This window comes from Oncorhynchus nerka, linkage group LG22 (assembly GCF_034236695.1).
Source record: "Oncorhynchus nerka isolate Pitt River linkage group LG22, Oner_Uvic_2.0, whole genome shotgun sequence".
NCBI classification, from domain to species: Eukaryota; Metazoa; Chordata; class Actinopteri; order Salmoniformes; family Salmonidae; genus Oncorhynchus; species Oncorhynchus nerka.
In genome coordinates, this window is record NC_088417.1 from 74,549,186 (window position 1) to 74,577,150 (window position 27,965).

The following is a 27,965-nucleotide window of genomic DNA, read 5'->3' on the forward strand; positions in this document are numbered from 1 at the left end:
GAAATAGACATGGCGCACACATGCAGGAGGGGCGCGGGATGTTCCCCAATGCTGGAAGGGGGGTCTGAGTGAAAAAGTTTGAGAACCCCTAATATACAGCTGCCGTGGTCAGACTGATAGGACACAGACATAGTGAGAGGACTACCAGCTTTAATCTTTAATTATTTTGTACGGTAGTGTCATTTTATCTCTTGTTTTGTTTCTTGACCCATTCCTAACCCACTGCTTCATATTAAATTATTTTTGTTTTATCTTCCTTTGGTCTGAGAGACATGAACAATCTTAACAGTTGGGGTATTTTCTTTTGACAGCACTGAGCCAACACATTTCTGCCATCTTTTTTACTTTTCTTGTAGAAATGTATTAATAATGAAGAAGAACATAAAATGGATTCTATTTTGATTTTCTTGTAGAACGGTATTTATTATTAATTACAGAAGTCCTGTAGAAGGAGTGAGCTCTAGATGTTCTGAAGCCTCCATTTTATGGGCTTAGTCATAAAGATTTGTCATTTAACTTTTAAAATCTATTATCTTTTATTGTGGCATAAGTTTTCATCTAATTGTAAAAAAAAATCACTTCAAAGGGCTCCTTTACTAGGCTACCCGTGCATTTTAATTCACTCGCAACATACACTACATGGCCAAAAGTATGTGGACACGCCTTGAAATTAGTGGATTGAATATTTCAGCCACACCTGTTGCTGACATGCAATTTCCATAGACAAACATTGTCAGTAAAATGGCCTTTACTGAAGAGCTCATTGACTTTCAACCTGGCACTGTCATAGGATATGCCACCTTTCCAACAAGTCCATCAAATTTCTGTCCTGCTATAGCTGCCCCGGTCAACAGTGCTGTTGTGAAGTGCAAACGTCTAGAAGCAACAACGGCTCAGCTGCAAAGTGGTAGGCCACACAAGCTCACAGAACGGGACCGTCGAGTGCTGAAGTGCGTAGCACGTAAATATCATTGGTCCTCGGTTGCAACACTCACTACCAGTGGTGGAAAAAGTAGCCAATTGTTATAAAACTAAAGATACCTTCATAGAAAATGACTCAAGTAAAAGTGAAAGTCACCCAGCAAAATACTACTTGAGTAAAAGTCTAAAAGTAATTGGTTTTAAATATACTTAAGTATCAAAAGTAAATGTAATTGCTAAAATATACTAAAGTATCAAAAGTAAAAGTTGAAATCATTTCACATTCTTTATATTAAACAAAGCAGACGGCACCATTTTCTTGTATTTTTTTATTTGTGGATAGACGGGCACACTCCAACACGTTTTTGTTTAGTGAGTCCACCAGATCAGAGGCAGTAGGAATGACTAGGGATGTTCTCTTGATAAGTGTGTGAATTGGACCATTTTCCTGTCATGCGAAGCATTTGAAATATAACAAGTACTTTTTGGTGTCAAGGAAAATTTATGGAGTAAAAAGTACATTTGTTTCTTAAGGAATGTAGGGTAAGGAATTGTGTTAAGTTCGCCAGACCTGATCACCCAACATCAGTGCCCGACCTCACTAATGCTTGTGGCTGAATGGAAGCAAGTCCCCACAGCAATGTTCCTTCATCTAGTAAAAGTTGTCAAAAATATAAATAGTAAAGAGATAGCTCAAAAACTACTTAAGTAGTATTTTAAAGTATTTTTACTTCAGTAATTTACACCACGGCTCACTACCAAGTTTCAAACTGCCTCTGAAAGCAGCCACACACAAGCCTAATATTACTATGCGCAATGCCAAGTGTCGACTGGAGTGGTATAAAGCTCGCTGCCATTGGACTCTGGAGCAGTGGAAACACGTTCTCTGGGGTGATGGATCATGCATCACCGTCTGGCAGTTCAATGGACGAACCCAGGTTTGACGGATGCCAGGAGAACTCTACCTGCCCGAATGCATAGTGCCAACTGTAAAGTTTGGTTGAGGAGGAATAATGGTCTAGGGCTGTTTTTCATGGTTCGGGCTAGGCCGCTTAGTTCCAGTGAAGGGAAATCTTAATGCTACAGCATACAATGACATTCTAGACTATTCTGTGCTTCCAACTTTGTGTCAACAGTTTGGGGATGGCCCTTTTCTGTTTCAGCATGACAAAGCGAGGTCCATACACAAATGGTTAGTTGAGATCGGGGTGGAATAACTTGACTGGTCTGCACAGAACCCAGACCTCAACCCCATCGAACACCTTAGGGATGAATTGGAACGCCGACTGCGAGCCAGACCTAATCGCCCAACATCAGTGCCCGACCATGTTAATGCACATGATTTTGGATTGAGATGTTTTATGATGTAATAGTTTTCTTCCGCTAAAGGAGAGGAGGACCAAAATGCAGCGTGGTTAGAGTTCAACATGTTTAATCAAGACCATACACGAGAACACTACAAAATACATAACAAATGTGAAAACCGAAACAGTCCTATCTGGTGCAATGACACAAAAACAGAAGACAACCACCCACAAAGTACCCACAGAATATGCCTGCCTAAATATGGTTCCCAATCAGAGACAACGATAGACAGCTGCCTCTAATTGAGAACCAATCTAGGCAACCATAGACATACCAACTACCTAGAAAGGGAACAGCCCCATAAACATACAAAACACATAAATCCCCCATGTCACACCCTGACCTAACCAAAATAATAAAGAAAACAAAGATAACTAAGGGCAGGGCATGACATATGAGCAGGTGTCCACATCTTTTTGGCCATGTAGTGTATTTACAGCCTCCAAACAGTGGTGAATGGAAAGAAACATCTGTTACACAAAAAAACAAAAAGTGTCATGACATGCTGTCCGCGCATGTCTCTTGAACTGTATTGTTGGTTAAGGGCTTGTAACTAAGAATTTCACAGTAAGTTCTACACCTGTTGTATTCAGCGCATGTGACAAATTACATTTGATTTGATTCATCTTAGAAGTAGACTCAAAAGAGGAAAAGGAAAATATATGAAAATGTAGTTGTTCACATCGGAAGGTGATGGTCACAGGACCTTTACCAATCAGATGTTGTTGGTCAAAGGGTTTAGTCATCACAGTAGGTTACACTTCAAAGTGCATCTCCTGGGGCGAGATGGCTCATGCTCACCACACTTGACACATCTTGACATTAATGATGTATAGTCGTTATCACATAATCCCTTGTTGCTAGGGGTCTTGTTGTTATCCCATCCATAGTTTCCAACAGACCTCTCTCAAGAATTTCTTGGTTGCTATGGACGAGATTGCTGTTGTTAATAAGAGCCATTTCACATCCTCTCCTTGTCTCAATAACTTCATTCAACAAAGCATCCTATCCTTTTCACTAGCATAGTGTTTATTATGTGCCACTGTGTTAAGTAAACTAAGTGAACTGTGGGACATTGCACCACAATCCTCTATTAGCTCAAACATGGAGTATGCAATTCTATAGGATTTTACTCATGAATCTTGACATACGATGCCATGAATGAAAAATGATTACATTTAGGAAATTGTCTCATACTACTACAGTCCTGCTGTCTACATGACTCCACCCTTGTCCCTACAGCCCATCCCCACCAGTCCCAACAGTGACTCCAACACCCCGCCCAACAGCATGGGGACCATGGGGATGTCCTCTACGCTGGACAGTGGCCATGACGTCTTCATCTTGTCCCCAGTCTCTGGCCTTTATGGACACAGGTGAGCCTAGAAAACCCCATACATACAGTTGAAGTCGGAAGTTTACATACACTTAGGTTGTAGTCATTAAAACTCATTTTTCAACCACTCCACAAATTTCTTGTTAACAAACTATAGTTTTGGTAAGTCGGTTAGGACATCTACTTTGTGCATGACACAAGTAACTTTTCCAACAATTGTTTACAGACAGATTATTTAACTTATCACTGTATCACAATGTCAGTGAGCCAGAAGTTTACATTCACTCTAAGTTGACTGTGCCTTTAAACAGCTTTGGAAAATTCCAGAAAATGATGTCATTGCTTTAGAAGCTTCTGATAGGCTAATTGACATAATTTGAGTCAATTGGAGGTGTACCTGTGGATGCATTTCAAGACCTACCTTCAAACTCAATGCCTCTGCTTGACATCATGGGAAAATCAAAAGAAATCAGCCAAGACCTCAGAAAAAAAATAGTAGACCTCTACAAGTTTGGTTCATCCTTGGGAGCAATTTCCAAATGCCTGAAAGTACCACGTTCATCTGTAGAAACAATAGTACACAAGTATAAACACCATGGGACCATGCAGCCGTCATACCGCTTAGGAAGGAGACGTGTTCTGTCTCCTAGAGATGAACGTACTTTGGTGTGAAAAGTGCAAATCAATTCCAGAACAACAGCAAAGGACCTTGTGAAGATGCTGGAGGAAACAGGTACAAAAGTATCTATATCCACAGTATAACGAGTCCCATATTGACATACCCTGAAAGGGCACTCAGCAAGGAAGAAGCAATTGCTCCAAAACCGCCAGAAGAAAGCGAGGCTACGGTTTGCAACTGCACATGGGGTCAAAGATCGTACTTTTTGTAGAAATGTCCTCTGGTCTGATGAAACAAAAATAGAACTGTTTGGCCATAATGACCATCGTTATGTTTGGAGGAAAAAGGGGGAGGCTTGCAAAGCCGAAGAACACCATCCCAACCGTGAAGCATGGGGGTGGCAGCATCATGTTGTGGGGGTGCTTTGCTGCAGGAGGGACTGGTGCACTTCACAAAATAGATGGCATCATGGGGTAGGAAAATTATGTGGATATATTGAAGCAACATCTCAAGACATCAGTCAGGAAGTTAAAGCTTGGTCGCAAATGGGTCTTCCAAATGGACAATGACCCCAAGCATACTTCCAAAGTTGTGGCAAAATGGCTTAAGGACAACAAAGTCAAGGTATTGGAGTGGCCATCACAAAGCCCTGACCTCAATCCCATAGAAAATTTGTGGGCAGATCTGAAAAAGCGTGTGCAAGCAAGGAGGCCTACAAACCTGACTCAGTTACACCAGCTCTGTCAGGAGGAATGGGCCAAAATTCACTCAACTTATTGTGGGAAGCTTGTGGAAGGCTACCCAAAACATTTGACCCAAGTTAAACAATTTAAAGGCAATGTTACCAAATACTAATTGACCCACTGGGAATGTGATGAAAGAAATAAATTCTGAAATAAATCATTCTCTCTACTATTATTCTGACATTTCACATTCTTAAAATAAAGTGGTGATCCTAACTGACCTAAGACAGGGAATTTTTACTAGGATTAAATGTCAGGAATTGTGGAAAAACTGAGTTTAAATGTATTTGGTTGAGGTGTATGTAAACTTTCGACTTCAACTGTACAGCTAATGTTCACTTCATTTTTTAGTCCTTTAGCACCTGACTGATCTTCTCCATAACCATACCTGTCAATCACAGAGACGAGATAGGTATCATGTCCTGTGATGACATCAACAAATACAGTCTGGAGAAGATGGGTATGAAAGGCTCGGAGTCTCCCAGCTTCTACCTGGACCATGATGGGGGCAAGTACTTCACATTGGTGGAGGAGGACTGTCTGGCCCTGGGGCAGGAGTACGAGACCAGGGGCCGCTCCACGGGGGTCAGGCGGAGGGACAGGACACCCACCCATGGTGAGTTACCCAGCCCAGATATGTAGCACTACCAACCAATCAGCCTTTTCAATCTGGGCGGTAGTTTAACGTTAGAGGAGCATTGAAGGGTGGAATGCCAGGCGAGGTGGGTAGCTCCCCTCTCCTGCCTTCATTTAAGTGCATTATCATACAGTGTACCCAGCTGTGAATGGCACGTGGAGAATGTACAGTAATTGGCAATTGCTATGCATAGAAGAGATTATTATTATGCACCCCAGCGTATTTATGTTTCACATAAACCTCTCCCTTTTACAGTCCAGCCCCACCCCCACAGTCAGACATCCCCTTCCCCTGTCATTGCCCCTTCATCATCAGCAGCACTGCAGCTGTAGGATGGCCAGCAGCATGATGAATATTCTACATGCCACCTCTGTCTGCACTTCACATAATGAGCTCATTCACATTACTGCACGGCATGACTCCGGAATCTTTAGTGAGTGACACTGTCTGCCAACACTGAGACAAGGAAAGGAGGTCTATGAAAGCCGTTGATAATGTACAGTATTCTATCCGTCCATCTGACAGAGAGAAGGCGATGCATTGTTTCAGCCCCCTCCTGGCTGTTGAGGATCTGTTGAGGCTCTGTTGAGGCTCTGTTGAGGCTCAGTTTGTTGTGTATTGTACAGTGTGTAGTGGTGCAGGGATAAATCCCTTTGGCTCTGCCAGACGGAGTGTTTTTCATGTTAACAGCCTGCCAGGGAAGTGAGGGTGGATTGCTTCCAAGCTCATAATGGCTCCAGGCAGGGTACGCTCCGCTCATCCCAGTCTGTGGAGGCACTAGGTGCCATGACATGGCTCCATCACAGTCTCTCTTGCTCACACATTCACACACGTGCAACAAGCCTACCGTTTTCCCTTCACTCTAAAGATGAATTATTTTCAACTGGATTCCCATGCTATAACCTACTTCTCTTATACCCCTTACTGCCCTGCCTGCACTTTAACCTCTGTCATGCAGACATCCACCCACGCACAGCCACTCCCCTCTCACCATCTCTCTCTACAACCCTCTCCAATCCCTCTGTGAGACAGCCCCCCCGTCCGTCCGTCCGTCCGTCTTCCCTCAACTCCTAGCTCTCTCTCCACTCACACCTTAGCTGACATGCTACTTGGACTTCTTTCCAGGTGACCTCAGGCCAGTTTCCATGCCAACGGATTACAACTGGATGGCAGAGACAAAGGAGCCAAATATGTACAAGAGAGGTAGCAGAGGTGGGTCCTTCAGTTCAGGTAGTCTCCCCAGTCCCCGCCTTAAATGCTTTGACTTAGAGAAGGAAATAGTTTTGGCTTCACTGCGTCTGCAATGTACAGACGCCTAATGAGGACCAATCACCGTCCCCACTTTCAACAACACATAACTAAATCGCCTGCTTCTTTCATTCATTTCACTGGAACTGCCACACATACACTGGTTTCTTTTGACATTACCACTGAATCTTGACAGAAACATGATTGTGCATTTAGAACTCTTTTCAAACTGCACTGTATAAAGATGAAGCTATCACAAGAAGCTCAACCAATTCTATTTTAAAAAAGGAGATTCAATCAGTTAAATATAGACAACATCTTCATGTCAGGCACGAATTAAGTTGAAAACCTAATCTTTGTTTTGCACTTGGCTGATTTCAGTGTTGTTTAGCTTCGTGAGACTATGTACAGCAGTTATTTTGAGCTGGCTGTAGTGATAGCATCTCACTCCCATGACTTGTGTTATAAATAGCGAGTGCAAAAACATATCTGCCTCCCTCTGCTCTGAAACCACACACTGTTGGGGCTTGCCCTCACTGATAGAAAGTCACGTAAGAGAGGTTGGTTTCTGTGGAAACATGCTGGTCTGTGAGACTGGGAAACATTACCTCATACTGCTCTCACTTTGACTTTCTTTTCCATTCCAAATGTTGTTTCACTAAACGCTTGGTAAGAGGTTGTTTTGCCATCAAGCATTTAATGTGATAGGCACTCTGGGCCTCCTAATGAACAAATAATTACCTCTCTATGCTTCCAAATGACACAACTTTGCTCCCCTCTTTCCCTCCCTCCCTGACCTCTGCTAGACTCAGACAACTCCCTGCTACGTTACCTGAATGACGATAAGATCCTAGTAATCCAGGAGGAGCCGGACGTGTCCAGGGAATGCAAGCGGGACACTGGGCGGCGTACCCGCAAGAAGAGCCACAACCCCAGCAGCCCCAGCTTTCCCATCAGCCCATCCTTGCTGGCCCCGCCTGTCAGACTGGACTCAGGACCGCCAGAAGGCCTGCCCTTCTCACTGCCTGAGAGCAACACTGTGCCAATGTACCACGTGAGTCAGCACAGCTACTATTTATATTTTATCCATCTGCACCAGTTCAAGAAGGATATTATAGCTTAACATAGTGGCATAATGGTCTGACAATACAGATTCAACCTATGTGTGCCTTTTTTCTGTGGTTTAAGCTTTTTTGAGGTCACAATCAATATGAAATAAAAAGTGACTCAGAAGAGTGCCACCCATACCACCTCTATTTCCACAACCCCAGACACCCCATGGTTTCTGCCTGGGCCCAGGGACTCTACCTTCCCCAGATCTACTGATCTGCCTGCCTGGTCACAACAGGAAACAAAAGCCACGCTCTGAGATAACAGTGCGCTGTGATCTCTCTCTCTCTCTCTCTCTTTCTGTGATGCACTAATCTGCTCTTTACCTTTCCACAGAGAGCTGGAGACACACTGAGAGCTGACACTGACAGGTGAGTGAGCATTTCTTCTCCATGGGGATCAACAGGACAGGCCAACTCAATGGCCAGAGAATATTGCCATGGTTTTGTGAGGAACATGGATTTATTTGCGGATTCAGAAATTGATGTGTGGGAGTTTTTTTGCTTAAGCTATGGAGGCAAATTGTGCTAATTTGAAATGAATTGGTATTATTTCCTCTGAAGTAAATTGAGAGCTTTTCAGAACCTATCAAAATGTAATTGATAGATCATTTATCTTGTGAATGCTTTGTATTAGTTACCTACTTCTGCTTCTTGTGAGTAAATTGCCATTATCCTGCATACCATCATGTTAATTATTCGAATAGAGAGGACTTTTTACCTTCAGTGTGTTGTTACAATGTATTAACTTAAAGATGCAGTCTGGGAACTCATGCACTTAACAGTTCCTAACATACTGTATGAATTAGAATTTGTAACATATCATACGGATTGCTTAACATTCTGGGATGAAACATATCATACGAAACGGATGATGTACTACATAATTGTGTAACATTTTTGGGGACCAGTTACGGCTCATGAGCACTACTTGCAAAACTACTGGCAGAAATTATACAAAAGCTATGGAATTGGCCAATAGGCCTCAAGAGAAGGAGATTTTTACATAAATCATGAGGGTTGCCAAGCAGAACATATTTCCTCTACCTTTCATTGGCCTAAATCTTATTTCCTGGTTCTATTTAAAAAAAAACACTGCTTTGTTTTAATTTATGCTACAATTCAACACCTTACCTATAGTCAGTGTTCAGTGGGTGCTTCAACCATGTAGGTATAAAATGGGGGTCTGGCAGTAGAGAATTCCTCTCAGCCATTGTTACAGTGATGAGAGCTAATAAGGTCATCAAAGATAGCCAGCATGAGTAGCGCATCCCCTAAGTGGTTTATGTTGCGTCGTGCTGAGTTCTACTGAGACAGAGACTGGCTGAACCTGATTTCCTGCCACTTGCTCCGTGGTTTAGGTTGCTTCTTTCACTTGCTGGAGGCAATACATTATTTTTCTAAATGTATCAAGCTTTAGATCATTCTCATTGGTAGAATGGATGCAGCAGCACCCAGTTTTACACAGAGTTTCTGGATAGGTGAAGGCCCTACTCAGTGTTAGAGTAATTATGTTAAAACCAAGGTGTCAGTATGATGGAAAAATGTACAAACTCATACTACTCAACAATGCACCAAAAAAAGAGCCTATTAGTTTCCTCAAAAGCAAACAAAGAAAAGCTCCATAATTATATAAATCAAATACACTACATACATACTGTCAATAGTCTAGGTGATGTGGGTAAGGCGGAGTCAGGCACAGGACACAGAGATGAGTAATAATCGTAACTTTACTCAAAAAACAATCTTCCATCAAGGAGAACAAAATTCCAGAGCACATAAACGAGACAACTTGACAACAATAAACACGCACAAAACCATGATTGAACCAGAGGGTTAAATAGGGAATAAATTATAACGTAATGGAAACCAGGTGTGTGCAATCAAGACCAAACAAAAGGAAAAGGAAATGTAGATCGGTGGAGACTAGAAAGCCGGTGACGTCGACCGCCGAACGCCGCCAAAACAAGGAGAGGCACCAACTTCGGCGGAAGTCGTGACAGTACCCCCTCCTTGATGCGCAGCTCCAGCAGCGCGCCAACACCGGCCTCGGGGACAACCCGGGGCGCAGGACGATCCAGGTGGAGACGGTGAAATTCCTGCAGTAAGGAAGGGTCCAGGATGTCCTCCACCGGCACCCAGCATCTCTTCTCCGGACCGTACCCCTCCCACTCCACGAGGTACTGAAGGCCCCTCGCCCGACACCTTGAGTTCATGATGCCTTGCACAGTATATGCCAGGGCCCCCTCGATGTCCAGAGGAGGTGGAGGAACCTCCCGCACCTCAGACTGCTGGAGCGGACCAGCACCACCGGCCTGTGAAGAGACACATGGAACGAGGGGTTAATACGGTAATCAGGGGGAGCTGTAACCTATAATAAACCTTGTTCAGTCTCATCAGGACTATAAATGGCCCCACAAACTTCGGACTCAGCTTCCGGCAGGGCAGGCGAAGGGGTAGGTTTCGGGTCGAGAGCCAGACCCGGTGCACCGGGGCCTCACTGAGGTGGCGGTCGGCGCTCGCCTTCTGCCACCTGATGGCCCTTGGCAGATGCACATGGGCAGCGTCCCATGTTTCCTCCGAGCGCCGAAACCATACGTCCACCGCAGGTGCTTCGATCTGGCTCTGATGCCACGGTGCCAGAACCAGCTGATAACCTAGTACACACTGAAAAGGAGATCGGTTAGTGGAGGAGTGGCGGAGGGAGTTTTGGGCCATCTCTGCCCAGGGGATGAAAGCCAACCACTCCCCCGGCCGGTCCTGGCAATAAGACCGCAGAAACCTACCCACATCCTGGTTAACTCTCTCCACCTGCCCGTTACTCTCGGGTGAAAACCTGAGGTGAGGCTGACCGAGACCCCCAGAAGTTCCATAAACGCCCTTCAGACCCTAGACGTGAACTGGGGACCCTGATCAGAAACTATATCCTCAGGCACCCCGTAGTGCCGGAAGACGTGGGTGAACAGGGCCTCCACAGTCTGTAGAGCCGTAGGGAGACCGGGCAAAGGAAGGAGACGGTAGGACTTAGAAAATCAAGCCAATGCCTCCACGCCTTCAGAGCCTTGACAACAGCCAACAGCTCCCGATCCGTTTCACTCCGCCGGGCTGAGCTTCTTCGAAAAGAAAGTACAGGGGCGGTGCTTTCGTGGCGTACCCGAGCGCTGAGACCGCACTGCTCCTATCCCAGCCTCAGATGCGTCCACCTCTACTATAAATGCCAAAGAGGGATCTGGATGGGCCAGCACGGGAGCCGAGATAAACAGAGCCTTCAGGTGACATAAAGCCCTGTCCGCCCCAGCTGACCACTGCGGTCGCACTGGTCCCCCCCTTAGCAAGGAGGTAATGGGAGCCGCTACCTGACCAAAGCCCCGGATAAACCTCCGGTAGTAGTTGGCAAACCCTAAGAACCGCTGCACCTCCTTTACCGTGGTTGGAGTCGCCAATTACGCACAACTGAAATGCGGTCATTTTCCATCTCCACCCCTGTTGCGGGCAGGCGGTACCCTAGGAAGGAGACAGACTGCTGGAAGAACAGACATTTCTCAGCCTTGACATACAGGGCATGCTCCAACAGTCGACCAGGAAGAACAGACATTTCTCAGCCTTGACATACAGGGCATGCTCCAACAGTCGACCAAGCACCTTGCGCACCAGGGACACATGCTTGGCGCGTGTAGCGGAGTATATTATAATGTCATCTATATACACCACTACACCCTGCAGGACCCTGAAAATCTCATCTACAAAGGATTGGAAGACTGATGGAGCATTCATCAACATATACGGCATGACGAGGTACTCATAATGCCCAGAGGTGGTACTAAATGTCGTCTTCCACTCTTCCCCCTCCCGGATAGGTTGTAAGCGCTCCTGAGATCCAATTTTGTGAAGAAGCTAGCCCTATGCAGTGACTCTGTCATACTGGCTATGAGAGGCAGTGGGTAACTATACTTCACCGTGATCTGATTTATACCTCGATAGTCAATACACGGGCGTAAAACTCCATCCTTCTTCTTCACAAAAAATAAACTAGAGGCAGGTGAAGTGGAAGGCCGAATGTATCCCTGTCCCAGAGATTCAGAGACATATGTTTCTATAGCCCCCGTCTATTCCTGTGACAGAGGATACACGTGACTCCTGGGAAGTGCTGCGTCTACCAGGAGATTTATAGCACAATCCCCCCGTCGATGAGGTGGTAGTTCAGTCGCCTTCTTCTTACAGAAGGCGAGAGCCAAATCGGCATATTCAGGGGGGATGTGCATGGTGGAGACCTGGTTTGGACTCCACCGTAGTTGCACCTATGGAAACACCTACACACTTCCCTGAGCACTGACGTGACCATCCCTTAAGAGCCCCCTGTTCCCACGAAATAGTGGGGTCATGATAGGCCAACGAGGGAAGCTCCAACACCACAGGGAAAGCAGGAGAATCGATCAGAAAGAGACTAATTCTCTCCTCATAACCCTCCTACGTTATCATACGTAGTGGAGCTGTGACCTCCCCGACCGCCGAACGCCACCCGAACAAGGAGAGGCACCAACTTCAGCGGAAGTCGTGACACATACTGCATGCTACACATACTGCTTTACTTAATACACTGACATCCAGTATAACATCTACATCTAGTATATCACAAAAGTAAGTGGTGAAACTTAGATTGAGAATGATATGTGATATCCATTTCTTCAGTCAGTGTCCATCATGTTCCAGTACCATGCATGGTACCATCTGTCAGTAGAGCCATGTCCAGATGGGAATTCAGGCCAGCCCTGGGGAGGATAAAGATGCTGAAATGGGGACTAAGTTCTTTTGGACTAATTCTATCAAGAGATACACTCAAACAAATCAATGTTTCATGTATGTAACTCATGCACTCATGTCAATGGAATATATGATTTAGTGTTTTACTCACATAGATATCAAGTTATAATTCTACCCTTTATTTATGAATAGTATCATTACATTGATAGCAGTACAGGATCAGCTTATCCCCAGATAAAGAGGGTTAGCCTCCATTTTGTTGCATGCTTACTCACCTGATCTTCCCTTTCCCCAGGTATGCTAGTTTTGGCATCGAGAGACAAGGAGGCTCATCCATGAGGAAGGTAAAGCAAATTATATGAAACAGTTAGTACTACTGTTACTCCCCTAATATGAGTACAGTACTGTACTTTAGACACCTCTTCTAATCAAACCCTCTCTTCTTCCCTCTCCTTGCAGTCATTTCACTATGCGTCTTTAAGGACTAAGACCAAAAAGAGAACCAAAGGTAAGACATGAGGGATTAACTCATTCACTGTGAGGTTTCTTTTGGTGAACCTTTGTCAATAGTTTTCTTTTATATTAGGATTTGTGATGGGGTTGGAATGATGTTAGTATTAAGGATACAGTATCATCCAGGGAATGTTTAGTGTGTCCATGTGTCTATAAGAATTTCCTGTGATATCCTGCTCTCCACCCAGGTTCTCTGACTAGCGCTAGCCGCAGGCGTATCTCCTGTAAGGACCTGGGCCATGGGGACTGTGAGGGCTGGCTGTGGAAGAAGAAGGATGCCAAGGGCTACTTCACCCAGAAGTGGAAGAAGTACTGGTTCATCCTCAAGGACTCCTCGCTCTACTGGTACACCAACCAGAATGTAAGCTGCTCTCTGACAGTACAATGCAGCCGTCAAACATTACTTTATTTTCTCTTATCCACAACAGGCTTGCTGTTTACCAACACGATCTGCAGGTTTGTCAGATATAGCAACACTATAGGCCATATTCCAGATACTGAACCATTTACAGTGCCTTCAGAAAATATTCATACCCCTTGGCTTATTCCACATTTTGATGTATTACAGCCTGAATTCAAAATTGATGTTTCCTTACCCATTTACACACACTACCCCAAAATGACAAAGTGAAAACATGATTTTAGAAATGTTAGCAAATTGATTGAAAATTAAATACATAAATATCGAATTCACATAAGTAGTCAACAACCCTTGAGTCAATACATGTTAAAATCACCTTTGGCAGCGACTACAGCTGTGAGTCTTTCTGGGCAAGTCTCTAAGAGCTTTGCACACCTGGATTGTACAATATTTGCACATTATTATTTTTTTAATTGTTCAAGCTCTGTCAAGTTGGTTGTTGATCAATGCTAGACAGCCATTTTCAAGTCTTACCAAAGATTTTCAAGCCGATTTAAGTCAAAACCCTAACTATGCCACTCAGGAACATTCAATGTCATCTTGGTATGCAACTCCAGTGTGTATTTGGCCTTGTGCTTAAGGTTATTGTCCTGCTCACTGGCTCTGGCTCACTTTGTGGCCGTATTTGTCCCACTATTGTTTGTGGAGATATGCTCTGATGAAGGTCGACTGACCGAAAGCTCAGCTTAATTAAACTACATTTGCATATGACTGGAAGTGTGCAGAGATTTCCTTCCTGTTTCTCCAGTTTTGCCTTTTGCCTCCAGCACCTTCTCAAATCAGCTTTGGGTGTGCAGTAGATTCTGCCTATTATCTACAGGTTATTGCTCTGCTGAAAGGTGAATTTATCTCCCAGTGTCTGTTGGAAAGCAGAGTGAACCAGTTTTTCCTCTAGGATTTTGCCTGTGCTTAGCTCTATTCCGCTTCTTTTTATCATAAAAACTCCCTAGTCCTTGCCGATGACAAGCATACCCATAACATGATGTAGCCACCACCTTGCTTGAAAATATGAAGAGTGGTACTCAGTGATGTGTTGTGTTGGATTTGCCCCCAACATAACGCTTTGTATTCAGGGCATAAAGTTAATTTCTTTGCCACATTGTCTGCACTTTTACTTTAGTGCCTTATTGCAAACAGAAAGCATGTTTTGGAATATTTGTATTCTGTACAGGCTTCCTTCTTTTCACTATGTAATTTAGGTTAGTACTGTGGAGTAACTACAATGTTGAGCCATCCTTAGTTTTCTCCTATCATAGCCATTAAACTTTGTAACTGTTTTAAAGTCACTATTGGCCTCATGGTGAAATCATGAGTTAGGAAGGACGTCTGTATCTTTGTAGTGACTGGTGGTATTGATACACCATCCAATGTCTAATGAATAACTTCATCATGCTGAAAGGGATATTCAATGTCTGCTTTTTTGTATTTTTAGCAATAGGTGCCCTGCTTTGTGAGGCATTGGAGAACCTCCCTGGTCATTGTAATTGAATCTGTGTTTGAAATTCATTGCTTGACTGATCGACCTTACAGATAATTGTATGTGTGGAGTACAGAGATGAAAAAATAATGTTAAACACTATTATTGCACACAGAGTGAGTTCATGCAACTTATTATGTGACTTGTTAAGCACATTTTTACTCCTGAACTTATTTAGGCCTTAACAAAAGGGTTGAATACTTATTGACTGAGCTTTTAATTTATTTGTTAACATTTCTTAAAACATAATCCCACTTTGACGTTATGGGTTATTTATGGAGTATTTATAGGGTATGGGGTATTGTACACCAGTGACACAAAATGTCAATTTAATCCATAATAAATTCAGGATGTAACACAACAAAATGTGGGAAATGTCAAGGGGTGTGATAACTTTCTGAAGGCACTGTATGTTGAAGTGACATGTAGTGTACAGCATATTCCAGTGTGTCTGGTATACTTAATGAGGTGTGTCATCTCTACAGGCATATGGCAATGTATTGCTTCTTATTTCCCTTACTTCTCCTTCCCTAGGATGAGAAGGCTGAAGGTTTCATCAGCCTACCTGAATTCCGAATAGATCGAGCGATTGAATGCAGAAGGAAACAGTGAGTGTTTTTGGGATTCATGTTTTATTTTGTCTCTCAAACTTTTAGTGAACCTGAGGATTTAAAAGAAAACACAAAGCCTAAATGAAACACAAAGACAAACGCATCATACATTATTGCCAGCACGAGTGCTTCTGTTTGGCTTCAAAGGGACAACACAGAAACAGATGATGCTGTGGCATGACTATTTTATTTTCATAATAAGAGCTTTAAATAGCCGTGGCACAAAGTAGTAGAAGTAATAGGTGTCTGTTTCCACCTGAGAAGCTGATTGGGTCACATAGGGATCAGAGAGGGGTCAACTGGCTAGGTGTGGCGTGTGCCAGCCAGGCCTCATGTCCACTATTACAGAGACTACAGTGGCGATAAGCACATTGCATATACAGTACACTTATTTGGCCATTACCAAATGCTCTGAAGCTCGCATTGTACCACGTGGTCTGGATCTAAGGCTAATGGAATGGAATTATGCTAAATTGAGATGTTTAATCGTCAGATGAACTACAACATTACACAGACTAAATGGATCTTTTTTCTGCTTCCGTTACAGTGCCTTCAAAGCCTGCCATCCCAAAATCAAGAGTTTCTTCTTTGCCACAGACTGTTTGGAGGAGATGAACAGGTAAGACCAGTGCTATGATGGTAGGGTTAGTTAGTGTGCTCATTTCATAAAATGTTCTCTTGGTTGCAACAGAATGTAATCTGTTTCAGCCCATTGTTCTCCGTTCATTCTTAAACAGGAGGAATATGAAAACATACTTTAGATATCTGTAGTTGTGTTCTACTGAAATGTTATTTTTCTTTGTTTTCTACTGAGATGAAAAAGAGCAGGAAGTATCTTGTTTCAAGGCACCCTCTGGGTCATCAGCTACTGCTTTGTTCATCAGAAACAGTTTCATCTTTCACTTGTGTTGTGATTGATTCACTTGTTATCATCTCTGGCTCTTTGCTTTGCAATTATGTGGCAGTGTTGATCACAAATTCCCTTTTATTGATTGAGTAGCACTAACAAAAGAAAGGATGTGAGAGGATTCAGAGATTGCATATCATGCCATTGATATACATTCTTTTCTTCAATGCAGACTGTTAAAGGTCCAATGCAGCCGTTTTTATGTCAATATCAAATCATTTCTGGGTAACAATTAAGTACCTTAAAATGGTCAAGAATAAACAAAAAAGCAAATTAGAGAATAGCAATTTCTTAAGCAAGAATTTTGCTAGGACTGTCTGGGAGTGGCCTGAGTGGGAAGGGGAAAACTGAAAACTACATGGAACTACATGGCAGAGAGGTTTAGGAACTTTTCAAACAGCTCTTACACTAAAATGGCATTATCATAATTTCACAGTATTATTCCAACCTCATAGTGTGGAAATATATATTGTAATGAAACAGGCAGGGAGCAGGTCTCGAACCCTCAACCTTCTAGCCCGAAGTCCAGCGCGCCATCGACTGTGCCCCAAAAGCATGCTCAATGGGCAGTCGATATCCTCGCTTATAAAGCCAGGATCATTACACAACTCCCTCCTTTCAAAGAGTGCATCCTCGCGCTAGCTTGCGACTCAACATCTTATAGGAACGCGCTAACTGGCCAAGCACACACACGTTTGTGGATGCAAGGTCCGATCACTTCTGACACCAATGTAATGAAACAGGTACCAGCGCGCTATCGACTGTGCCCCAAAAGCATGCTCGAGCGGCAGAGTCGATATTCGCGCTTATAAACCCAGGGTTGTTACAATATATTGTAGCGACCCGCACAGACAGCTGTGTGTTATGTGCTAGGCTAGGAGGTGGTTGTGTTGTACTGACCAGTACCCGGTGTTCGCGGGGTCCGACATGTCAATCAACCTGCTATCTGCCAATCACGGGAATGCCTGGAATGTTCTGATGCCGGGCATCCTGGTGGTTGGCGGAGTGGCGTGGAGGGGGGTTGGGCAGGGGGGTGGAGCATTGGAAGTTAAGACCAGGTTCAGCCTTTGTTCTCTCTCTCTTACGTCTGGGCTTCACAAGAGAAGGTCACGATTGGCTTGTGGGTTATCTGTCATCTATTTGGCGTGTGCTACGGCCCAAACAGTAGCCTGTGTAAAGTTGGTTTAATAAACCGTCAATTCGCAAACTCAAGCCTCTGTCTGGACAATTGTTCATTTATGATCTAGTCAGGTCATTACAATATATTAAACACAGAAAAATAAAGTTTTTTTTTACTGGACTGGGTCTTTAATTATGAATATTCTTAAGAAATATAGACTATAGTGCAACATACAGAGCCGGCGTTAAAGGGGCCTGACCCGCCCTACCGTACCTCCTTGCCCGTCAAAATAAAATATTTAAATATTGACCCAGACATGCGCCGACAGAAAGACGCATCAATCTCAGTTAAAGGATCCGAGTGAGTGAAACATCACCCCTCTGTCTCAGTATGGGTAGACCATGTATCTGATGCTGTTTGGACCAAAATAATATGGCATGTCATATGATTCCTGGCCAGACAGCATCAGATACATGGTCTACCAATACTGAGACATAATGGCTACATATAGAGGGGTGCTGTTTCGCTCGCTCGGGTGGTTTCTTCAGTGATATAGTTTCAGCAGAGGAAGAGGCAAAGCGAGAGGGCTCTCTTGACAAAATCTGTCCAGTATAAATAAGACCAATGCGTTTCTATGGGAATAATATGCAGACCTAAACTTGTCGCCTGGGCTGAGACATGAGCATCTCGTCATTATATGCAGATCTCTAGTTTCAGCCTCTTGCGAATTAGAAAGGAAAGATGGCAGGTGCACAGTTATGGAGCCAGATAGCTGCTAAAAGGTTGAATGTATGTATCGTTAGGATCGTAAGAAAATCCATACGTAAATTGTTAGGATCGTAAGAAAAGCCATGCGTGAAACATGAAACGAACTGTTAAATTTGATCTGTAAACGTACAAACCCAATGTTACGACTATGAATGAACATTTACACGTTCAATTCTTACTTTATGTCTCCCTTAACTCGGTTACAGATCTTTTTTATACATACAAACTTTTGTCAGGAATGTGGCATCTGTAAAGGACATGAACTGAATGTAGCTAGTCAATCAAGCAACTCTAGCCCAGACGTAAGAGTTGCTTTGCAGCTTTCGGTTTCATTTCCAAAATAAATGTCAAGAGCTTGTTTCAGAACGGCATTCAATAACAACGTAGTACAACTAGATGGCGTAGTATAGGCTTGGGCCTTCAGCAAATGACTTGTGTGAGAATGATACTAGAAAGATACAGAAGAGCCTTGTCCAGAATAACCGCCTGAGCTGCAAAATAGAAGGTAAATAAGATTTAGGCTCGGCCTATTCCACTATCTAAATATGCCATGCTGCTGTGTGTTATTTAATGGCCATATAATTGCATAATTAATTTTTATAGCCGCGTGGGGCTACTTGTGGTGATCATGTAACCTAATGCATTACACTTTTTCCAGTATTTGGGAGCACGGACTGTAGGTCTTATATTAGACATTTTGACTGTTGCATTGTGAATCCCACTTTGTATGTAGGCTTGTTATAGCCATTTGCATTGCACAACCCCATCATGCAGAGGCTATATCCATATCAATAAATGAGACATAACAAAATATTGATTAAGTCTTGGCTATAACCGGCCCTGAGCAAAATAGCCAAGAGGTCCCAAATGGTCAAGACTATCTATAGCTTATTCTTATTGGCAGATCTGTTTTCTCTATCGGCCACTGCATGGGCTTCTTCAATTATTTTGTTTAAAATATATTTAGAAGCCTGTGAGCTCGGGTCTCTTTTTAAGGGGAAGCCTAAAATAAAAAGTTATAAAACACAGAGTTCTAAAATTATTCCGCAAGACACCAGTACCCAAAATGATAGCCTAAATTGCAATGCATACAAGTTGAAGGCCTATTTTTGTTTTTGGATAGGCCTAAATTAAACATTGAATTATTAAAGTGATAGGCTAAATAACTTTGGAGAATTTAGATAATTTTGAATTACACACATGGATTTCAATAAACAATTGGGTAAGACTGTTCTATTCTCTTTGATTTAGTTCCTATTGTAACTCTGACAAATGACAGAATGGATGACATACTGACTGACAACTGAATGAAGGATGAATTAAATGTTCAAATATGTTGGAAGGACGAGTTGCACGCATCACGCACGCTCTGCATTTTATTTGGCTCGTAGGCAAATAGGCCTCCATTAGGATATAATGACTCTATGACCTCATGCCCCCAGAAGGGATTATTCTGAGGCTGAGGTGTTCTTTTCCGAATGCGCATGGTGCTGTAGTGCTGCATAGAGATCACACACTCTTCAACTGGGCAGCAGTATCGCTATGGAGGGGATAGACTATATGGAGACTACCTAAGACCACTGCAACAGAGTTATTGTAAAGTGTGGGAATAAGCTTATGCCAGACTTAGCCTACATTTAACGTCTCCCTTGTTAATTTCAAAGTCCATATGTTCGTGACCCGATGAATATAAATCATGTCAAATGATTAAACATAAAAATAAATAACCCCTCCTACATAATATGCTTTGGCATGATTTTGAGTGATAAATAAATGTCAAAATATTCCATAAAAATATATTTTGAGTGGCAAAGACTCCAGTGGTCATACATCATTTATAGATTCTCCAAACATCTATCATTATTCTATGTTTCATTATTCCTGGTTGATAATACTGGTTATGATTGCAGACAGAACACAGAGAATGGGATGGTGCAATATTGAATTAGTCATATTTTGATAAGGTGCATGCATGGGGATGTCCATGTCACCAGAGACATGCCCATTCTGTAGAGATGCACCTAGTGGACTGAAACTTCACTGTTGTAAGCATAATATAGCTAGTGCTATCTAGACTTGTGCTGGCAAACAAATCCATTACATTCGCTACCTACATGTGAAGTAAACTCAACTGAGTAATAGAGAATGGAGACTTTTAACTTGAAAACATGCAGGATACCGCTTCCCTGACTTCCGTGTTTTTTATACTGTGTTATGCGTGTTCGTGTAGCACTCCTCACAGGCCGTTTGGTATACATTTTTTTTGTTGGTGAGATGAAACTGCCAAAACTCTGAAAGTTATTGTTGTACATCAGAATTGCATGTACAACAAGGATCTTATGATCCTAATGATAAGTACATTCCATAAACTGTGCACTGTTAGGATGCTGGATTGCCCTAAAATAAATGGATGTTTAGCCAAAATTATATAATTACTCCTGTCAACATAAAATCATTCAAAATACTTCACCGGGGAGCATGACTTATCCACAGAGGATCATTAGCTTCTTTTAAAAAATGGCTGTGGATTGTATGGGAAGCCCGCAATTTGATTAGTGCGCGTGGCAATAGGTCTAGCTGATTGAGTTGCGGCTGTCAGTAAAAAGCATCTGAAATAAGTGTGAAGATAATGTGTCTTTAGTATAATTTCAAATGTGGCATCAAGAAGGGGAGGAAGTGTGGTGAAGATATGGTGTGTCTCATTTCAGAATGCATGCATATGTAAGAAGGGCCCATTTGCCGATTATTTTTGTCTTAACTGATCACGTACACCACTAATTTTTTCCTCGCCTCACACAAGTCAACAAAGTCAGTTTTGTTTTTAACATCCATTGCGCATGATAGTTCCTCAGTATTTGAGGCTTCTGTGTGAAAAGAGCAAAATATATATATATATCCAGTGGAAACGTCATAAAAAGCTGCTTTCTGTCCCGGGCTTACTGGAGCAGGAAACTCTCCCGGGCATACTGGAGCAGGACACTCTCCCGGGCTTACTGGAGCAGGAAACTCTCCCGGCTTACTGGAGCAGGACACTCTCCCGGGCTTACTGGAGCAGGAAACTTTAAGGGCCTGGAATAGGCAACTTGATACACTGTTGCAAGTTTGTTAACGACAGCTTCAGACTGGACCCTCTGATGATTTGATGCAATGTTGAACTTCACTGGCAATAGCTCAAGTCAAGACAGATAGAAAGGGAGGCAGACATGCGGAGAAGAGAGATGAATGTGATTGAAAGAACCAGAATTTTCATTTGGATATTTTCTACTGTTCTTATTTGTCAGCTTTAGGCCTATGTATTTTACTTAATTGTTGTTGGAAGTTATTGGCCTATTCAGTGGCGATTTTAGCATGTAAATCTTGGTGTGGCAAACAATTATTTATTTTTGATGCATGCCAGTAAAGCCACTACATAACATAACACAACACAACACTAAACAATACATTCATTGCACTATAACGGTGACAAACCATGCCCACAACCGTGTTAGGGCCTACCACAGCTACACCTGGCTATCAGCGGACCCTTGTCTGGCAGCGAAACCGTTAATTCAGCCTCATTTACAGGCTTTTTTAAAAACATAGCTGATATGGCTGACTTGTTAAACAAATGTGGTTTCTACTGACAAGTGAGATGTGTAAACTATGGCATAGGGGAACAATCAGCGGATGAGGCAATCCATAATTTCGATTAAGACATTAATGAGCGAGCTAGGACTGACGTAGTCAATATAACTATTTGTTCAGCACTTTTGAAATGTACAGCGACAGAATTCAGAAAATGGGCCGTTCTTACAGTATTCTCCCTGTACACCAAGTCAGAACCGTAGGATAAATAAAGGGGGCATATAAGCAGACAATGAAAGCTCTTACAATATTCGATGATTACAGTTCTCTAAAACAAGTTATAGGCTACATGTGCACCATCAAGTCAGAACAGTAGGCAAAGTTATGAGGGGAAAAGGGACCAAATTATTAGGGTTAGGCACATAACAGCTTACTACACAACATACACTTGGTATTACTTTCTTGGCTACAGTATACATATCTCCCTGGCATATTACATCATTTATGCAGCAGCATACAAGACATTTGGACTCACCTTGTTGTGCTGTGCTCACTTCAACAGGAAGGTAGCGCGGCGATCCTTCTTGTGAGCTCTAGAAAGAGGCCCGAAATCCCGACTTGGATGACCTTTCAAAATTATTTTCTGTATTTTCAGAGTCGCAGCTAGTTTTATCTGAGTTCCCAGTTGTCTTGAACTCAATGAAGTCTGAGATTTCTCAGTTCCGAGTTTCCAGTTGTTTTGAACATGGCAGAAGTCATGTTGGATTGACAGCATGGCAAGTGTATTCAAACCTTTAAGGCCCATGGCGTTGCCCGCATTTTTGTGAAATCCAATTGGTAGTTATGATCTTGTCTCATTGATGCAACTCCCCTACGGACTCGGTGAAGGTCGAGAGCAAGGCCGCACTGCTCGCTTAACCCAGAAGCCAGCTGCAACAATGTGTCAGAGGAAACACTGTCGAACTGACAACCAAATGTATTTTATTTTATTTATCCGTTATTTTACCAGGTAAGTTGACTGAGAACACATTCTCATTTGCTGCAACGACCTGGGGAATAGTTACAGGGGAGAGGGGGATGAATGAGCCAATGGTAAACTGGGGATTATTAGGTGACTGTGATGGTTTGAGGGCCAGATTGAGAATTTAGCCAGGACACCTGGGTTAACACCCCTACTCTTACAATATGTGCCATGGGATCTTTAATGACCTCAGAGAGTCAGGACACCCGTTTAACTTCCCATCCGAAAGACGGCACCCTACACAGGGCAGTGTCCCCAATCACTTCCCTGGGGCATTGGGATATTTTTTTAGACCAGAGGGAAGAGTGCCTCCTACTGGCCCTCCAACACCACTTCCAGCAGCATCTGATCTCCCATCCAGGAACTGACCAGGACCAACCCTGCTTAGCTTCAGAAGCAAGCCAGCAGTAGTATGCAGGGTGGTATGCTGCTGGCAGAGTCAGCTTGCAGGTGACCGGCCCGCCACAAGGAGTTGCTTGAGCACGATGAGGGCATCCCTCCCCTAACCCTCCCCTAACCCAAACGACGCTGGGCCAATTGTGCACCGCCTCATGGGTCTCCCGGTCACAGCCGACTGTGACACAGCCTGGGATCGAACCCGGGACTGTAGTGGCGCCTTAGCACTCATTGTTGAATTTGTCATTTCCAACTTGTTGTGTTATGTTTTTGTCCAATGGCCGATGAGCACCGATACGTTTTTATCTATAATTTCTCTTCATATTACAAGGATTGAAAGGGATTTTCCAGTAGATTGCCGACTTGATGCATGATGATGACTGCTAGCTTTCTAGCTAAGATTTTGAAAGTATGATGTTGACATGATTGGTCCAATCAAAGCTACGGTAGATATAACGTGATTTGACGTCATTTTATCTTTGGCCAATGACCATGAGACTTCTTGGAAGGGCACTTCCAATGTAAGTCTACGGCAGCACCCAAGGGGCTTAAATTCCGAGCTCTACCTGTAGATTTTGTGGTGACGTAGGGTCCCTATCAGTGACAGAACACTGAGCCAATCACGGTGCAGCTAGAGAACATTACCAACCCCAACGCTCCTTATTTTCCGCTGGCTGCCCCACCACCACAGAAAGCGCTGAGCTAGGCTGAAAAAAACCTGCATTTTGGAACTGTCTTACTCAAGAAAGCAAAACAGAGAACATGTTTGTATGCGGCTTTATTAACTCATAAAAAAAAAAAAATTTTACATTGGTATGTGACACGTATGGATGCCAAAATAACATGCAAAACAGAAAGAAAAAAATATATATACAGTTGAAGTCGGAAGTTTAAATAAAATCTAATTTATTTATATAGCCCTTCTTACATCAGCTGATATATCAAAGTGCTGTACAGAAACCCAGCCTAAAACCCCAAACAGCAAGCAATGCAGGTGTAGAAGCACGGTGGCTAGGAAAAACTCCCTAGAAAGGCCAATACCTAGGAAGAAACCTAGAGAGGAACCAGGCTATGAGGGGTGGCCAGTCCTCTTCTGGCTGTGTATAACAGAACATGGCAAAGATGTTCAAATGTTCATAAATGACCAGCATGGTCAAATAATAGTAATCACAGTGAACAGGTCAAGTTTACATACACTTAGGTTGGAGTCATTAAAACTCATTTTTCAACCACTCCACAAATTTCTTAACAAACTGTAGTTTTGGCAAGCTGGTTAAGTCATCTACTTTGTTCATGACACAAGTCATTTTTCCAGCAATTGTTTACAGACAGATTATTTCACTTATAATTCACTGTATCACAATTCCAGTGGGTCAGAAGTTACATACACTAAGTTGACTGTGCCTTTAAACAGCTTGGAAAATTCTCATAGGCTAATTGACAACATTTGAGTCAATTGGAGGTATACCTGTGGATATATTTCAAGGTCTACCTTCAAACTCAGTGCCTCTTTGCTTGACATCATGGGAAAATCAAAAGAAATCAGCCAAGACATCAGAAAAAAATGGTAGACCTCCACAAGTCTGGTTCATCCTTGGGAGCAATTTCCAAACGCCTGAAGGCACCACATTCATCTGTACAAACAATAGTACACAAGTATAAACACCATGGGACCACGCAGCCGTCATACTGCTCAGGAAGGAGATGCGTTCTGGCTCTTTTCATACTTTGGTGCGAAAAGTGCAAATCAATGTGAAGATGCTGGAGGAAACAGGTATAAAATATCTATATCCACAGTAAAACGAGTTCTATATCATAACCTGAAAAGCCGCTCAGGAAGGAAGAAGCCACTGCTCCAAAACCTCCATAAAAAAGACAGACTACGGTTTGCAACTGCACATGGGGACAAAGATCGTACTTTTTGGAGAAATGTCCTCTGGTCTGATGAAACAAAAATAGAACTATTTGGCCATAATGACCATCGTTATGTTTGGAAGAAAAAGGGGGATGCTTGCAAGCTGAAGAACACCACCCCAACCGTGAAGCACGGGGGTGGCAGCATCATGTTGAGGGGGTGCTTTGCTGCAGGAGGGACTGGTGCACTTCACAAAATAGATGGCATCATGAGGCAGGACAATTATGTGGTTATATTGAAGCAACGTCTCAAGACATCAGTCAGGAAGTTAAAGCTTGGTCGCAAATGGGTATTCCAAATGGACAATGACCCCAAGCATATTTCCAAAGTTGTGGCAAAATGGCTTAAGGACAACAAAGTCAAGGTATTGGAGTGGCCATCACAAAGCCCTGACCTCAATCCCATAGAACATTTGTGGGCAGATCTGAAAAAGTGTGTGCAAGCAAGGAGGCCTACAAACCTGACTCAGTTACACCAGCTCTGTCAGGAGGAATGGGCCAAAATTCACCCAACTTATCTTGGGGAGCTTGTGGAAGGCTACCTGAAACGTTTGACCTAAGTTAAACAATTTAAAGGCAATGCTACCAAATACTAATTGAGTGTTTGTAAACTCCTGACCCACTGGGAATGTGATGAAATAAATAAAAGCTGAAATAAATAATTGTCTCTACTATTATTCTGACATTTCATATTCTTAAAATAAAGTGGTTATCCTAACTGACCTAAGACGGAGAATAATTTTTACTCGGATTAAATGTCAGGAATTGTGAAAAACTGAGTTTAATTGTATTTGGCTAAGGTGTATGTAAACTTCTGACTTCAACTGTATTTTTTACTAAATGCAGCCCACTGCTGCATTGGCCTGTAGGCTATCTCTGAGTTCTATGCTCTCATTTCTTTAGTCACTAATGGTTCGCAGTGTATCAGTGTGTCTATGACAGAGGCTAGTGTTCTCTCCATAGTTTTAGATTTGTATCATTTATGGCAAACTTCGGATTTTTATGATGAACCATTTTTTAAATGAAACTGTTCCATGAAATGTGCATTTAAAAATAATCATAACTGGCACTCAAATCGGTAGAAATGGTAGGATGAATTGTAAGCTTCCCCAAACTTGAAATTCACGAGCTGCCTATGGTCTTTACTAATACATTCATTGAAAAAATGTATGCAAGTGCGTGCACACATAGGTCGCATGAAAAGGGTCGCATGAAAAAGGTCGCATGAAAAGGGTCGCATGAAAAAATGGTCCGTCTGTGGAAATCAAAGGCCCCTCCAACTGATTTGTTCAGGTGGCAAGTCTGGCAACACAACACATTTCAAACTTCCTAGCACTCCCAGTATGGTATCAATTAGTCGATTAACCATCTCATGTTGTGTATCTGCACCCTGTCTTCTTACCCATTTTAGATGGATGAACCGGCTGGGGCTGGCAGCGATTGGCTACACACCCGAAGATAAAGTTTCTCGGCCTGATGAAGGTAGGACAATCTGACTAGATGTTTAATGACATCAGACAACATCCTGTTGTGATGTGGAAATTGAGTGATTTTAGGACATTGACGTAAAATGTTACATAAGTGTGTTAGATCAATACCTATTGTACTGTAGTGCAATACTGACAGTATTGGCATGGATGAGGTCACTCAAGCTGTTTATCTTATTGATGTTCAACTTTGATGTGTGTTTCAGATTACTGGAGTGAGAGTGACCAGGATGAGATTGATGGTTCTATGACCCTGAAACAAGAGGGCATGTCATCACGCTGTGATACCTACCACCGCACCCCGTCTGTGAGTGCAGGCATCTGGTCCACATTCTGGAACACACACACATACACACCAGTGGCGGTCGGTGCTATTTAAGATGAGGGAGGGCAATTATCTTTTTCACAAGCATGGCCTTATTTCTATTATAGCATATTGGATTACTGTGATTCATATTCTATTCACTCAGTTCAATGTAACATTGATAGGTTTAAGCTACAGTACTATATGATACTCTAATTTTCCCTATACCCATCATGAGTTTGCTACAGGTAGAGAGAAAAGACACTGACACATGGACAGATAGTGACACATTCAAAACCGCCTTGCACGCTCTTGCCTGCATCTAGCTGATCTAGGGTGTAATCATTAGTCAAACAGTTGCAAAAGAGAGTTTCTATTGGACAAGTTCAGGTAAGTTTATTCCCATTTTCGTTCCGTTTGCTTCTGTTTAAGAAATGTTTTTCGACAGAATCAGCGAAATGAATGCACCCCAGATCACACGTAAACACAGTTAACTTTCATAGCGGCCACATTGTATTCTTTCTCGCATCTATGCGCACTCCCTCTCTCACCTTTTCCCTTCGTATGTGGACTTCAATGCACAACACATCAGCTGTATGTGACCAGGCGAAAAAAAACTTTCCAAGCCAAACCGTATCCTAACCGCTACACACAACCTACATTATTGTCACCATATTAGCTAAAGTAACGTCATAGACAACATCGCGTATAGAACTAATGCGT

The 27,965-nt window shown here is 42.8% G+C and overlaps 1 protein-coding gene and 1 long non-coding RNA gene across 2 annotated transcripts in view; one reads left to right on the plus strand and one right to left on the minus strand.

The window, feature by feature from the left end:
• Nucleotides 1–27,965, plus strand: part of LOC115105723 (connector enhancer of kinase suppressor of ras 2-like) — a 77,646-nt gene that overhangs the window by 43,785 nt on the left and 5,896 nt on the right. Inside the window, exons 10-21 of the mRNA XM_029628043.2 lie at nt 3,529–3,662; nt 5,386–5,600; nt 6,747–6,833; nt 7,676–7,923; nt 8,316–8,350; nt 13,035–13,083; nt 13,199–13,247; nt 13,441–13,613; nt 15,685–15,758; nt 16,309–16,380; nt 26,863–26,933; nt 27,145–27,245. Coding sequence (XP_029483903.1) covers nt 3,529–3,662; nt 5,386–5,600; nt 6,747–6,833; nt 7,676–7,923; nt 8,316–8,350; nt 13,035–13,083; nt 13,199–13,247; nt 13,441–13,613; nt 15,685–15,758; nt 16,309–16,380; nt 26,863–26,933; nt 27,145–27,245 — 1,308 coding nt within the window. The remainder of the gene's footprint in view (nt 1–3,528; nt 3,663–5,385; nt 5,601–6,746; nt 6,834–7,675; nt 7,924–8,315; nt 8,351–13,034; nt 13,084–13,198; nt 13,248–13,440; nt 13,614–15,684; nt 15,759–16,308; nt 16,381–26,862; nt 26,934–27,144; nt 27,246–27,965) is intronic.
• LOC135563820 (uncharacterized) lies at nt 2,342–7,784 on the minus strand. The gene is made up of 3 exons (XR_010460561.1): nt 7,702–7,784; nt 4,044–4,184; nt 2,342–3,668 (listed from the first exon to the last, which is right to left on the minus strand). It is a non-coding gene; the product is annotated as an uncharacterized LOC135563820 (long non-coding RNA).